The sequence below is a fragment of the Equus asinus genome, chromosome 20 (genome assembly GCF_041296235.1).
Source record: "Equus asinus isolate D_3611 breed Donkey chromosome 20, EquAss-T2T_v2, whole genome shotgun sequence".
In the NCBI taxonomy this organism is placed as follows: Eukaryota; Metazoa; Chordata; class Mammalia; order Perissodactyla; family Equidae; genus Equus; species Equus asinus.
Window position 1 is genome coordinate 20034789 of NC_091809.1, and position 15681 is coordinate 20050469.

Sequence of the window (15681 nt, forward strand, 5' to 3'; positions counted from 1 at the left end):
ACAGATTATATAACACACAAACATATCAACACTATATATCCATCTCAATTTAAATGTTCATTGGAAGGAAATCCACTGAGTTTGGTGAGATTTGCAGTTTAGAAAGGTGACCTATGCCCTTTAGTAGAATGGAATGAAGTGGCCTATTTATATTCGCTGCGTAATAAACTGCCCAAAGCACAGTGGTTTAAAACAGCCACCATTTATTTAGTTTATGATTCTCTTGGTTGAAAATTTGGTCTGTGCTTAGCTGGACTTAACTCATGTCTGCAGCTGGCTGCCAGTTTAGCTTGGGAACTACTTGCTCTTCACTCATGTCTCATCCTCCAGCAGTGTAGATGGGGCCTGTGCACATGCTGGTGGCTTCCAGGAAAACATAAGCTCCACTGCAGGTCCCTGCTTGTGTCATTTTGGCCTGCACCCCACTGCCCAGTGCAGTCAACGGGTGAGCCAAGAGTGGAAGAGTACTCGGAGATACTCAGAAGTGGTGTGGGGATAGGAGAGGGAAGAAATCATACCTATTTGTGCAGTCACCACAGGGCCAGTGTTTGTGTTGGAAGGGTCCAAATGAAAGGGAATAACTTTTTATAGAGACGATTGATGTATAATAAATTGCACATTCTTAACATAGACGGTATGGTCAGTTTTGACCTATGTATACACTTGTGAAACTATCACCACAATCAAGATGGTGAACCCCCAGCAGCCAGTGAACAGACAAGGTTCTTGTCCTATGGAGTTTTGAGGTCACTAAAATTTGTTCATCTGTTTATTCAACAAATGTGAATTGGTGCTTCTGTTCCAGACCTGAGGCTGCCCTCTCCATGTGAGGACTCTCTCAGCTAGAGGCTGATATCTTAGGTCCATTCTTTTCTGGGCCTTAGGAAAACCAGGGTCTTCCTCTCACTTCATTTTTCTTGCCTTTTCTTTTCCTTGGTTCTCCTGGGTCATGGTAGATCAGTGCACATTTGGGAGTGATTTTTCCCTCAAGGGACATTTGGCAATGTCTGGAGACATTTTTTATTTTTATGACTGGGACATGGTAGTCAAGGAAGCTACTGTTGTCTAGTGTATAAGGCCATGGATGCCAGTACATATCCTACAATGCACAGGGCAGCCCCCACCACAAGTATCTGTCACCAAATGTTAGCAGTACCCGGATTGAAAAACCCCATGGTAGAGTAATAATTTCTATACCAGGAACTAACTGAAAGATGGAAGACAATCAGATACTGTTCCAGGCTCATTAGGATGGCCCTATCTTTTTGGCTTCATCTAATTCTCATGGCCCTGATCACCAGGGCCAGGGGTTCCATAGAATGGTTGGAAGCTAAGAACTTACTGCACTGAATAAAGGGATTTTTTTTTTTCCCCAGGAGCAATCAGTTTCTATCTCTCTCAGACACCTGCTGGAGAAGGATGCAGCTGTACTGAGCTTTTTGGGGTGCAGGATCCTGCCAATAGAATTACCTCTTTTGGGCACAAGATGGGGACACAAATAAATAAATGCTGTGTTCATAAATATGGTGCCCACTACTTTTTGAAAATCTGTACATTAGACACTGATTTTCTGTGATCACCCCCAACACTTATTTACAAATGAAGAATTGGAGGCTGCTTAAGGACAGAGTAGATATCCTAATAAGTGGTAAAATTAGGATTCAGACATTGGAATCTGCATGTTTCCGAATCCATTGATCACCAAGAGGGTTCAACAGTCCTCAGGTCAACCTAAGACAGGTATTAAAGTTAAATTTTTACTCTCAGTTCAAGAGAATCTCTGCATGGAGCTGAACCAGTATAAAGTATGCTTTGTCTTCCCTGCTTCCTGTTGTAGCCAGTCCTTGTCTGGGGCCATTTCCTGGCCTAATCTTTAGTCTCTAGGTACAGGAACATTCTCTCCTAGTCTCTGCAGATCTGACCTCCAGTGTGTAGTGCTCTTATGACTGTTCAGAGAGCTGAGCCTTGGCCGGGGCCCTCTCTGCTACATGGCTTCCTTGGTGCTCTGAGTTAGAGCTCTGAGGATGCACTCAGCCCCATCTAAACCCATAGCCTGATCCACCCTGTCTAGTCAGTTTTTCCAACTCTTCTGATAGTGGACCTGAACTGCCCTCCCCACCCCCCATTCTGCCTCCCCATGGCAGTGCAAGCTGTTATGGTTAATAGGGTTAAAGCAACAGAAGAGTCCCTGGCTGACTGTTCACAATCTCTTTGCACCTGTGTGTGGTCAACATAGATCTTGATTGCTCTCCTGGATCTTGTTATGGCTAACAATTATTGAGTACTTATGCAGATGCTGTTCTGGACTTTCTTATGTGTAACATTTAATCCCCACGAGAAATCTTCAGGAAATGTATTGTCAGCCTTATTATTACAGATGAGAGCATGAAGGCACAGAGAAGTAACTTATACAAGATCACACCATGAGTGAATGATGAAGAGATACTTAAACCTAGGGCCCTCTTAGCTGCTATGCTCTGCTGCACCTCAAAATATAAGTGCTATGAAAACTGGAATGAATAGGAGGATGGTAGCCAGGGTAGGCCTCTGAAGTTCTGACAGTTTTGATTTGAGCCCTAGCCTGTGAGAAGGAGCAGGCCTGTGAAGATTTGGTGAAGTGTGGATGAGGCAAGGAAAACAGCTAGTAGATTGCTTTGGACTTGTATTTCAGATCTGCTGGCTCATATGGATTGACAAAGATCAGGATTTACTTTCTCTTAAATTTGACAGTACAAAAAGATGTTTCCTATTAAAGTCTTCAGTATAGGTCAGTGGGCACCACCAAAGCAAGATACAATAAGTACAATTTTGTGGGACAAGGAAGGTCAATATGAGGCAATCCAGATGGCATTTCTAGACAGACCAGGGAAAAGCATAGTCCAGCAGGCTTGGTGCTGTGTTTTAGCTAGAACATAACTGAGAAGGTTAAAGATGAGTCAACAATGTGTAAACATTTTCATCACTGTTGTCCTCTCTCCTCCTCTGCTGCATTTTTTTGACTTGACTTCTCTCTTGATGCTTAAAGGAAGGAGTCTGTATCCTTGAAATAGTTTATTTTCATGAGAAGTTTAGTTATTGGTTGGCCATTCTTTCTCCTTAGTAGATGGTGAGCCTTTTGGTGTGCTGCTTCACATTAGTCTTCAGTTCAGGAATGTCTTCTAGTATATCATGAATAGTATATCTTTTCTATGTCTTCAGATTACATATTCAGGAACACTAGTTAACAGCACTTTAGATCTCTGTTGTCTGTCGTTAACTTCCATGATCTCACTGAGAGTACGCTCCTCTGCTGAAAAGTCTACTCAGAGACCCATTCATGTCCCTGTTTCTCAGACTGTAGATGAAGGGATTCAGCATGGGGGTGACCACTGTGTACATCACCGAGGCTATTGAGCCCTTTCTGGAGGGGTGGGCTGTTCCAGAAGTGAGGTAGACCCCAAGACCCACACCATAGAACAAGGAGACAACTGAGAGGTGAGACCCACAGGTGGAAAAGGCTTTATACTTCCCCCCAGTAGATGGAATTCCCATTATGGAGGAGATAATTCTAGAATAAGAAAAAAGGATCCCAGTCAGGGGAATAACACCCAGCAGGCCAGTTACAAAATATAGCACGATGTGGTTGACAAGGGTGTCAGAACAGGCAAGCTTGAGGATCTGAGCAAGTTCACAGAAGAAGTGGGGGATTTCTGTCTCTTTGCAGAAGGACACCCTCAAAACCATCAAACTTTGCAACAAAGAATATGTCAGGCAGATTAACCAAGAAAGCAGAAGTAGGAGACCACAAAGGCGGGGGTTCATGATGACTGTGTAGTGCAAGGGGTGACAGATGGCCACAAACCGGTCATAGGCCATCACGGTCAGCAGCAAATTATCTAGGCCAGCAAAAATCATGAAAAAATACATCTGAGTGAGACAGCCTTCATACGTGATGACTTTGCTCTTTGTCTGGATGTTCACTAACATCTTGGGGATGGTGGTGGAGCTGAAACAGATGTCAGTGAAGGACAAGTTGGAGAGGAAGAAGTACATGGGATTGTGAAGGTGGGAGTCAGAGATGATAGCTAGGATGATGAGCAGGTTCCCTATAACACACATCAGGTACATGTAGAGGAACAGCCCAAAGAGGAGAGGCTGCAGGTCCATATCATCTGAAAGTCCCAGAAGGGTGAATTTTGAAATAGCTGTTTGGTTCCCTGCTTCCATATAACTTATAGAAATTGCCTAGAAAGAAGCAAGAATAATGGAATTAAAACAATGACAAAAGGGGATGTGCCATATGTTTTCAAACTGAATTTTCACTCATGAAGTGTTCTGTTTTAACTAAGTGTTTTGTTGATCAAAACCTCTTTAATGATACGCTCCCTTCCTTGCTTTCAGCACTACTACCAGGAACCCCTCTTTAAGACGAATGTCCCACAGCATGGAAGGGTGTCCTATGCATCATCCCCAACACATGGCTATTCCACCTGCGCTGAAGTGGAACTTCAAAGCTGCTCCGAGGGCTGCGCTGGAATGGCTGAATGAGGATTATCCGGGGAACTTTTTAAAAACCCACCTTCTGGATCCCTCTCCTGGGAACTGAGTACAGGTGTAGCATGGCCAGGAATCTAACATTTTTTAAGTTCCCCATGTAACGGCAGTTGGGTTTGACAACTATTTCCATAGCGCCCTGCTGTTCTTAAAGGGGGGGCGGGGGGGCGGTATCAAACTTTAAAAATATAGAGAAGTATACAAATAGATCACTCATGTACCTACTACCTGGAACTCGCATATTTCCACAATTCCTGTGAAAGGATCATCAGCCTCATGAACGCCTCCCTTCTGCCTTCTAGTTGTGGTCTCTTCGAGTCCCAGGGAAATGCAGAGAAAGAGGGCGATCATTAGGAAATGCAGAATTTAATGAGATTTTTTTGCCATCTCGCCATTTGCCACTGTCTTGAAATAGACTGTTCTCTGTCTCAAGTTTGACTCAGAGGAGGATACTTGGAAAAGATTTTACAGATAATTCCTCCATTATTATAGTAACTTCTCATGACTGTCCCAATTTATCCCTCTAGAATCATCATAATGATGAATGTGCTGTAATACGCCTCAATCCCAAAGACCAAATCAGACCCTCCCCACCATACATTCTATTTATGCCCTCCCTACATGTTTGTGTTGTAGTTGTTAAATTTCTTTAGGTTGGGTGGACAATGTCTTTTCTATTTCTATCCCAAGCACTTAGCACAGTACCTGATACATAATACGTGCTCTACAAATGTTTACTGAGTGAATGACAGATTAGAAGAAATTTTAAGGGCATGCTAGAGGCAATTCCCTATCATAAAGCCCTTTAACCAATAACAAAGACACTATTTCTCATGAAGTCTCTTCAACTGAACGTAAAAAGAAAGAGAGCCTTCTACCTTTCATTTCACTCCATTAAAGAAAAAAATAAGCCTTAGTTTCTATTTGAATATTAGGTCTCTGCAACAGGAGGGAATTCCTAAATTAAGAGGCAATTGCCTTCAATTTTATACACATATGAGAAAAAGGTACTTGGGGCCGACCCGGTGGTTGAGTGGTTAACTTCCCGCACTCTGCTGCGGTGGCCTAGGGCTTCACTGCTTCGGATCCTGGGCGCGGACATGGCACCCCTCATCAGGCCATGCTGAGGCAGCGTCCCACATGCCACAACTAGAAGGACCCACAACTAAAATAAGCAACTATGTACTGGGGGGACTTGGGGAGAACAAGCGGAAAGAAAAAAAAAAGAAGATTGGCAACAATTGTTAGCTCAGGTGCCAATCTTTAAAAAAAAAAAAGAAAAAGGTCCTTTCTTTGAATTGAAGTGTGTCTATAACTTACATGGTCTCAGTTTGCCTCTCTGAAGGTCATTTCTCTTTGCCATGATGATCTTTAAATTTTGTAGACATCTAAATGACTGTATATTCTCATCTTTCATTTATTCCATAATTATTTGAGTACCTTCAGTATACCAGGCACTGGGTTAGGAATAAGTATAGAAAAGTAAGAGGCATGGGCTCAGCCTTCCTGTAGCTTTGAGTACCATGGAAATATCGCTGCCTTTGACTCCTCTGCAGTAATTATTCTGATTTAGACCCTTAAGATCCACTTGAGAAAAGTGATTAGGAACATTAACTGGTTAAGCTTAAGGAACTTAGTTAAAAATTCAAGAAAGTTTTAAAAGAAGATGGATGATGAGGACAGGCAACTTTTAAAACAGTGTGGTCAACTTAAATATAAAGAGATCAATGGAACAAATTGGAGAGTCAAGAACTGGACACAGTACGAGAATTTAGTTCACAATATAGATGTATCACAAATCAACCCGTAAAAGGAAAATGACATCATAAATGGTGCTTAGAAAACTTTAAAAAAAATACCTCACAATGAATAATAGAAAAGAGAGTGACTTGAAAAATTGAAATCAGAACACTATTAGAAAGGAATATAGATAATATATTTGCATACTTCTTGAAGTGTGCAAACTTCCTAAGCAGAACAGCAGTGGAAGAAATCACAAAGTACATACAATGTATCATTTGTTTATCAATAATACCAAATGACATTAAAAGGCAAATTAAAATTGGAGGGAGAGGGAATTATAATTTATAAGAAAATATAACCAAAGTACAGTAGTGATATATTTGAAAGCTCTTAAAAACAGTAAGAAAAAAATCCAAAAACCATGAGGCTAAATACAAGTGAATCAACACATGAAGAAATGTTCAAGTTCCATACAATCAAGGAAAATCAAAATAAAACAAGAATATACCATTTTTATAGACTTTATTTTTTAGAGAAGTTTTAAGTTTACAGAAAAATTGAGCAGAAAGTAGAGCTCTCATATATTACCCCCGACTCGCCCTCAGTTTTGCCTATTATTAACATTTTGCATTGGTGTGATACCTTTGTTACAACTGATGAACAAATACTGATACATTATTATTAACTAACGTCCATAGTTTAGAGTTATCTCTGTGTTGTACAGTTCTGTCGGTTTTGCCAAATGCGTAATAGCATTTATCCACCATTACAGTATCATAGAGACTGCCCTAAAAGTTCTGTGTGCTATCCATCCCTCCCCTCTCCAACCACTGGCAACCACTGGTCTTTTTACTATCACTATAATTTTGCCTTTTCTAGAATGTCATATGGTTGGAATCATGTAACCTTTCCAAATAGCCTTCTTTCACTTAGCAACATATGTTTAAGGTTCCTCCATGTCTTTTTATGGCTTTCTAGCTTATTTCTTTTTATTTCTAAATAATACTCCATTGTCTGGATGTACCACAGTTTGTTTATCTGTTCACCTATTGAAGAACATCTTGATTGCTTCCAATTTTTGACATTTATAAATAAAATTACATGAAATTCATGTGCAGGTTTTCATGTGGCCATAAGTTTGCAACTCACTTGTGTCAATACTACCAGTGCAGTTGCTGGATTATATGGTAAGAATCTGATTTCACTTAAAGAAATAGTGAAAAAATAACCCACTAAATTTAATTAGAATATTGAGTGTTGATAATAATGAGGGTAATTGGCATGATGGTATATGAAAAGACTCCTTTTGGCTCAGATATTCTGGAAATCAAGTTACTAAGTATTAAGAACCTTCCAAATGTATATATACACTAGGATCCTTCTACTTTAATTCTAGGAAAAATGATGATCAGATTGGCCAAAAAGGATTTAGGTATGAAACTTTGATAGCAGTACTGCTTATAGTGCTTTAGAATACACTGGAGAGCATTACTGTATGCTGCTTAGAGTATTGCTATTAGAGTATACTGTTTAGAGTATTGCTGTTGGAGTATAATGTTTATAGTAATGGAAATTTTTGAACAATCTAATGGGGTGGTGCAAAAACACTAGCCAACATGACAAAGTGTCCATGCTATAATGTTAAGTGGAAAGAATAGGAGAGAAAGCCATTCATATAGAACAGTAGCAATTTGGAGATGAACCACGACTGGAAAGAAATTCATCAGAACATCATGTGCTTATATTTCTGAGATGTGGGACTATGGGTGCCTATTTTCTTTCTTTTTTCCCCCTTTTTCTACATTTTCTTAATTACTCACAATGAGCACATATTACTTTGTGATCAGAAAAAAGTTATTTATAGAGAAATATATTCATATCTTAGAATGGATCTCAGGATGGCTCCTCCCTTCTCCCTGTTCCCCTGGGGCAGGTCAGGTGTAGAATAACCCCTCAATGGAAGATAACTTATCATGAACCATTATGCTGTTATTTAAAAGAGGAAAGAAAAGGGAAAGCAAGAGTAAGAGAAACAAAAATTTAGAGGTGAAAACAAGGAAAAGAAACTGCATAATAGTCAAGGTTCTCCAGAAAAAGAAAACCAGCAGGATGAGCGTGTGTGTGTTTATAAAGAGATTTATTATAAGGAATTGGCTCACGTGATTATGGAGGCTGACACGTCCCAAAATCTGCAGTTGGCAAGCTGGAGGCTTGGGAGACACTATGTGTAGTCGGACTCCAAGTCCAAACTCCTGAGAACCAGGAGAGCTGATGGTATAGTTCTAGTCCGAAAGCTAGCAGGCTTGAGACCCAGGAAAAGCTGGTGTTTCAATTCCAATCTGAAAGCAGGGCAAAAAAACCCAATGTCCAGCCCAAAGGCAGTCAGGCAGAACGAATTCTCTCTTACTCAGCCCTTTTGCTCTATTCATGCCTTCAACTGATTTGATGAGGCCCACCCACATTAAGGAGGACAATCTGCTTTACTCAGTCTACAGATTCAAATGTTAATCTTATCCAGAAACACCCTCACAGACACACCCAGAGTAATGTTTGACCAAATATCTACCATCAGAGAATCATATAGATCATAATTGGTGTGTTCACTTCAAAAGTAACAGCCTGCAGAAATAAAAAGGTCTCTACTTGGCTGCAATGATAAATAATCTGATTGTGAATTGGGAATAACATCCAATGCCTTCAGGCCTCCCTGATGGGAGGTAGACGTTGCTGCTGAATCCAGCAAAGAATTGAAAATACTTGATTTTGAATATTTGATGGTGGTGGGGGGTGTGTGTATCTATGTGTTTGTGGCATACAGAATAAAAGATCTTCTGTAGGACAGATTTTTCAGATAGGGGAGGAATATAATCAGCCTAGATGACAGATGCAGATTTATTATTTCAGGATTCCATGGCTCATAGGGAGACAAGTGAGAACTTTGCCAGTGGAAACATCTGAGACTCAGACATGCAGTAGGTCATAGGGAGTCAGGAATGGGTAAAGATGGCTATTGTACAATACTTATTAATAAATTAGATGAATGGATGAAGATTGTTATTTAGGAAGAGTCTGTCCTTAGTGTCAAGATGGCAATATAAACTCCCACTGGACACTTTCTTCACTCACCAACGCTGCTGTAATTCAGGTCCTCATAACCTCTCATCTGGGCTAAAAATAGACTGATACCCTTCTAGACCATTCTGCAGAGAATATCAGAATAGCTCCAATCTCATCATTATGTGCATCTTAAAAATCATTCTATGGCTCCATATCTCTCCAGGAGAAAGCCCAAAGTCCGATGCCCTCCATGATCTGCTCCCTGTCTTATTGTTCCAGCTTCATCTCCCATTCCACCACCCTCTTCCTGTCTTCTGATCCATCCTATGTAGTAAGAAGGAAATTACCCAATGAGGCAAAATGATGACAGCATTTCCTTTCACTATCACACTGAAATATTGCCTAATAGGCCTGCCTAATTCTCTCATTTTCTGGGGGAATGTGTTTTTGTTTGCTTGGGACCTAGGCTCTGTGAAGTTAGTGCTAACTCATAGGAGATTACTAAATTGCAAATGATTTTTGTCCAGTAGAGATGCAAATTATTTCTCTTCAGCTAAAAGATTACCCCAGAGATTATCATTTATCTTGCTGTGGGACATCTCTATCTGGTAGAAAAGATAACCCCAACGGCTATAGTTTTATTTTCTTGTATTTTTGCATCTAAGTTGGAAAACTAATTCCATCATTCCTTTCCTAACTATATAAATTCCTGTTCCTCAAATGCTTTGCAAACTAGCTTTACTCTCCTGGCTCCCTCATTAAGAAATAAATCTTTGACATATGCTCATTATATATTTGTATGAGAGGCATATTTTTATCTATTGGAAAATAATGCTTTGACATTAGATACTCAACATCTTGCAATTCTAAGAGGATTCTATGCAGTTTCAAAGCTCTAGACCTTTGCATTTACCCTTACCTGGAGTCCTCTTTCTCCCGTATTCACCAAGAAATGTCCTATCCCTCCTTCCACACTCTGTCTTGAAATCACTGACACCTCCACACAGCACTGACCATTGTCTCTTTGGATCTCCTCTGTACCTTGTAGAAACTGGACTACACATGAGGCAAACTATCACATTGCATGCATATGTTCATTTCTGGATTTTTCATCCTCCCAGGAGAGCAATACATTACAGTTACCTCTTTTGTGCAGTACCTAGCTTAGTGTTGGGCACAGGGGAGATGCTCTATGGAGGTGGAAATGTCCCCTCTAAAAAAGGGAGGGGGATTTTCCTGTGAGTGGAGAGAGGATTATGCGGGGAATGCCCAGAAACTGAGAGGCAGTGAAACTAGAGCTAGAGGTAAGAGAATATAAGGCGTAGTGGGGCTTGGAGAGACCTGTCCAGAGTCAGGGACTTTTACTCAATTTTGACGGGCTTTCCTCCCTCTATATCCCTGCCTGTGTGCCAGGAAAGCATGCAAGTTAAAGCTCTGACCTCCCTCTTACCTCTCTGCCACAGCAGTTTCTGAACAACACTGGGATATCACAATAGAACTTCTGTAAGTCTGGGTTCTATTATCTTTCCTTCTATTGATGGAGGACAAATAAGGATGGAGGAGCAGGGACAAAGAGCTAAATGGGTGGGCCCAAGGGCATTTCCTCCTGGCCTAGGATAGGTGAGCCTGAGCCAAGAGCACAGGAGGATTATTTGGGGCTGAATACCCTCACTTCTCATTAAATAAATTACTGTTTTGACTCTGTTTCTGGAGAGTCCCACACTCCCTCAGGGTCAGGGGAGTAAATGGTTCTGCAGATTCTACCCACTGGGAGCAGAGTTAGAGCCACATGTAGGATCTGCCCTCCCCACCCTCACATCCTCCTGCCTCACACCTCAGCCCCCACTGGGCCTTTTTCTTCCTAAAGCAATTCCTCTCCTCTTAGATGTGGCCTCCAGCGTATCCACCTTCCCTTGGGGAAACATCTCATTCCATCTGCAGATTCTTTACAAGTCTAAGGATTAAGAAACATCTTTCTTCAAGTCTTGCTCAGAGCCTAGAGTCTTCTCTGAGGTCCCTGAGTATGCCCGTGGACCACCCTTTGGAACAAAAATTGAAGCAGTAGAGAAGAGGAGCAGAGAGGAGGGCAAGCTTTCCTAAGGACCACCCGAGTGACAGGGCAATGATGCTGACCACGCCCAGTCACACACGGCCATGTGGCACCTTGACCCTGGTATTTCTGAGAGAGAGAGCCTGAGGTCAGCAGTCACTGAATAACTGGGGTGTCAGGACATTCACAGGCCTTGTGGTCGGCTTTGCAGTCACCCTAACAGGTACTGTCTTTGTTCTTCAGCATTCAAGGTAAAATTTTTTGAGCACCTTCAACAAATAAATATAGTTGAACACTTTCCATATGTGATAGAGCAATAAGATAGATGAGGACCCTGCCCTCATGGGATTTCCTTCTAATTGTGGATGGAGTTATGCAAGGATACAAAAGATAAACAAATTAACAGGTAAATAAATAATGACGAGTATATTTAAAATAGGGCTGTGTGCTGAAGCATGCCTGGGGGCTTCTCAGAGGAGGTAACATTTGGAGCTAAGATGGAAATGATGAGAAAGTGCAAACCAGGTGAATGGCTAGGGTCACTCATGGGAGAGGAAAGAGCATGTTCAAAAGCCCTGAAGGCAGAAACTGATTTGACATATTTGAGTCACAGGCCTGTGTTTCGGAAGCATGGTGACAATGTTGAAAAAGGTGTGAGGTGGATGTGGTCAAAAATCAATGCCCTGGTCATTCATAGCTGTCTAGACTCATGTGAGGAGTTAGGGTTTTAAGATGCGGGAGATGTGAAGCCATTGAAAGACTTTGTAGCAAACACGATGTGATGTGATGTCCTTTTTTTGATTTCTGAGTTTCCTGTGGCCTCTGTATAGAGAGTGGGCTGTAGAAGGCACCAGAGTGGGGATGGCAAGACCAATGAGGAGATGTCATCATCATCTTGGGGAGTGATGGCAACAATTATCATTATGCATAAGAAGTTTTCATTCTGATCCGTCCATCTGCCTTGTGTGTTTTCTCTGACCTGAGCATCTCCTAGGGAACACAATCAAATTTCCCTAGGAAAATAGCCCTAGGAAAATGCCAAACCCCTGGAAAAAAAGATGGGAGCAGCCAGCCAGCCAGCCTGTGCCTGTTACCCCAGTAGTAGCTTCATCTTCCTCCCAGGTCTGATATCAGGATTTCAGGATGGGAACACTGCACCTTCAAAGAGACTTGTTGGGTCTGTATGAGCCTGGGAGTCAACTACGTATTCCTAACTTGGGGTTCTGAGGTATGTGGGAAGAATGAGAGGGACTATCGGGAAGAGTGTTTCCTCACCATGAGAACAAACAGGACTTTGGGACAGACAGATGGTAGGGCAGAAGTACACAAAGTTTCAGCTCCGAGGACTGTGGAGTCTATGTTCTTGGTTCTGATGGGGGGGGGGGAGGGTCCAAGGAATCTCCTCGAGAGTTCTGCTTTCCTCCCACACCTGTTTGAGCTCCCATAGGCATCTCGCCTGCAAGAGCAGGAAATAGATCTTTCTATAGTGTCCCTTATGAATTCTAAATGGATCATGAATGTGAGATTAGAATAAGAGAATGAGGAAGAGGAGGATGACAATAACCATAACATCTGAACCTTTGTGGAGTGTGTCCTAAGTGCCAGGCTCTGAACTGTGCATTCCATGTAGCTTGTTTCATTTCACCTGCATAATCATCCTCAAAATCTAGGTGCACACTTTATTATTACTTTATTGAAGAGGAAAGGAGCACAATGTTTTTATGTAATTTGTATGGGTCATGAGGTAGCAAAGAGTGAAACCAAGTTTAAATCGGGCAGTCTGACTCCTGACACAGGGCACCTGGCTGGTATCCACTCCCTGTGCACCCAACTGGCCATTTCACTTCCCTGGACACTTCAGGAAGAGATCACTTACTCACTGTGTTCTTCTCTTTGGGGGTTTCTGGTAGACCACAGTGGAGAGCAGTGGGTGCACCTGCTGCATCAACTACAGGAAGGATGGCTGAGATCCCAGGCAAAGAGCACAGAAACAGTTGCCATGTGATAATAGACGGCAAAATCCCCACTCCTGGATATCCCTCCAGCTGTCCACTCCCTCCTCCATTTGTGCAATCCGCCCACTCAATCTCAAAGGGAGACATGAACTCGGAGTCTTGGGTTCCATTCCTGCTCAAGAAACTGGAAGCAGTTAAATGGCTCTCAGATGTACCTATGTTTAAGACCTCTGGACTCTGCTGAAAACTTTGTTCACGTCAGGAGACTGAAGAATTTTAGTGTCATCTGAATGGTCAAACTCAGAGACTGACAATTTAATTTTGAATCCTTGTCTGCTCTACTTATTGTCTCTGTGACATGAGGCAAGTTGTTAGAGTGTCTCTGAGCATCAGTATTGTCATCTGGTTTGACTCCTTGTTGATAAAACTACATTGAGTAATGACTAACAGAAGAGGGATGCTCCTTATGGAATCCATTTGTGATGAGTGCATAAAGTAAGGGCAAAATAAATTTTAAATATTATTATCTTTGGTAATGATAAGGCTGCTCCTCATGTCATTCAATTTAAACATCCTGTGAGCTGAAGTTATAGTGTCTTTCAATCTCTGAAAGGACATTTTATTTTTGTCCTCATTCAAGTAGATATTTAGTATTTGAAGAAAAAGTCACGTTTATATCCAATTCTCTAGAGCCTATACTTTTTGGCACCAAAGAGGCATTGAGAACAAAACAAAATGAAAATCTCTTTTAAATGGTGAATACACCTCTGTTTGGTTAATAGAATGTAGGCAATGTGGCTTCCACAAATTAAGTACTTTCCTGCTTTTCAAGGATGTCCCATAGAACTAGAGACAAGATAAAATAGTGCTTGTTTGTTTCTATGTAGTGGACAATTGGGTGGACCAATTATTTTCCATTTATGAGCATCTACAACATTCAAGGTTTCCAGGCTACATAGAACCACACAATCTAACACGTGTCTCAGAATTCCTTCTCATGGTTCTCTCAGAAGATCCATCCAGAACTGCAGCTCTCTCTTCTTCAGGCTGTTCTTGTCCATGTACCTGGTCTCTGTGCTTGAGAATCTGCTCATCATACTGGTGGTCAGCTCTGACTCCCTTGTCCACACCCCACCATGTACTTCTTCCTTTCCATCCTTTCCTTGGTTGACATTAGTTTCATCTTCACCACAATCCCCAAGATGATTAGGGACATCCAAACCCATAGAAGAATCATCTCCTCTGTGGGCTGCCTGACACAGATGTCTTTTTTGATCCTTTTTGGATGTATGGATTATATGCTACTGACCATGATGGCCTATGACCAATTTGTGGCCATCTGTCACCCTCTGCACTACCTGGTCATCATGAATCCATGTCTCTGTGGCTTCTCAGTTTTAATGTCTTGTCTTGTTAGCCTTTTGCAATCCCAGCTGCACAATTTGATTGTGTTACAACTTACCTGCTTCAAGGATGTGGAAATTTCTAATTTCTTCTGTGACCCTTCTCAACTCCTAAACCTTGCCTGTTCTGATACTTTCACCAATAGCATAGTCATGTATTTAGTTGGTGCCATCTCTGGTTTTCTCCCTATCTCAGGGATCCTTTTCTCTTACTATAAAATTGTTTCCTCCATTCTGAGAGTCCCCTCATCAGATGGCAAGTACAAAACCTTCTCCATCTGTGGTTCTCACCTGTTAGCTGTTTGCTTATTTCATGGAACAAGCATTGGAGTGGGACTTGGTTCAACTGTTTCACATTTTCCCAGGAATGATGTGGTGGCCTCAGTGATGTATACTGTGGTCACCTCCATGTTGAAACTTTTCATCAACATTCCAAGAAACAGGGATATGAAGAGATCCACGCAGAGGCTCCTGAGTAGACCAGCCTATTTGCAATGCCTGGCCATTTTTTTAGGTCTGTGGATTAGAAAAAATTGCAAAACCAAACATCTGGAATTGTCAAGCATGCCTCTCTGGTCACATAATTTTTGTAGCTCTCATGGCTTTCATTTCTCTTAATGTTTTATATCTGAATATTGCTTCTTTTGGTACTTCAGCAGGATTAGAGAAATATTCTGGGTTCCTGTATGTTTCAAAACCACATCAAGTTTGAATCCTATAACACCTTTGGAATTGTCTGTATTTGTTACTTATGTCGCAGGCACAATTTATGAAATGCACAACTCTCGTTTTTAAATATACATACAATTCTCAAAGCTTTCCACAGTCCATGCCTATTGTCAAAACACTTTGGCATTGATCAAATCTATTGAAACAGGTTATGTGAAAGAGTCTGTCACTGGTCCTCAATCTTGGCTTCATACTGGAAGCACCTGGTCAG

The 15681-nt window shown here is 41.5% G+C and overlaps 2 protein-coding genes across 2 annotated transcripts; one reads left to right on the forward strand and one right to left on the reverse strand.

Moving 5' to 3' along the window:
* Positions 1-3267: 3267 nt before the first annotated feature.
* Positions 3268-7375, reverse strand: LOC106823649 (olfactory receptor 7D4-like). The gene has a single exon (XM_070491479.1). It carries the CDS (start codon positions 4204-4206, stop codon positions 3268-3270), a length of 939 nt encoding a protein of 312 aa, XP_070347580.1. The 5' UTR covers positions 4207-7375.
* Positions 7376-14474: 7099 nt separating this feature from the next.
* Positions 14475-15359, forward strand: LOC106823648 (putative gustatory receptor clone PTE01). The gene has a single exon (XM_070491480.1). It carries the CDS (start codon positions 14475-14477, stop codon positions 15357-15359), a length of 885 nt encoding a protein of 294 aa, XP_070347581.1.
* The last annotated feature ends 322 nt before the right edge of the window (positions 15360-15681 follow it).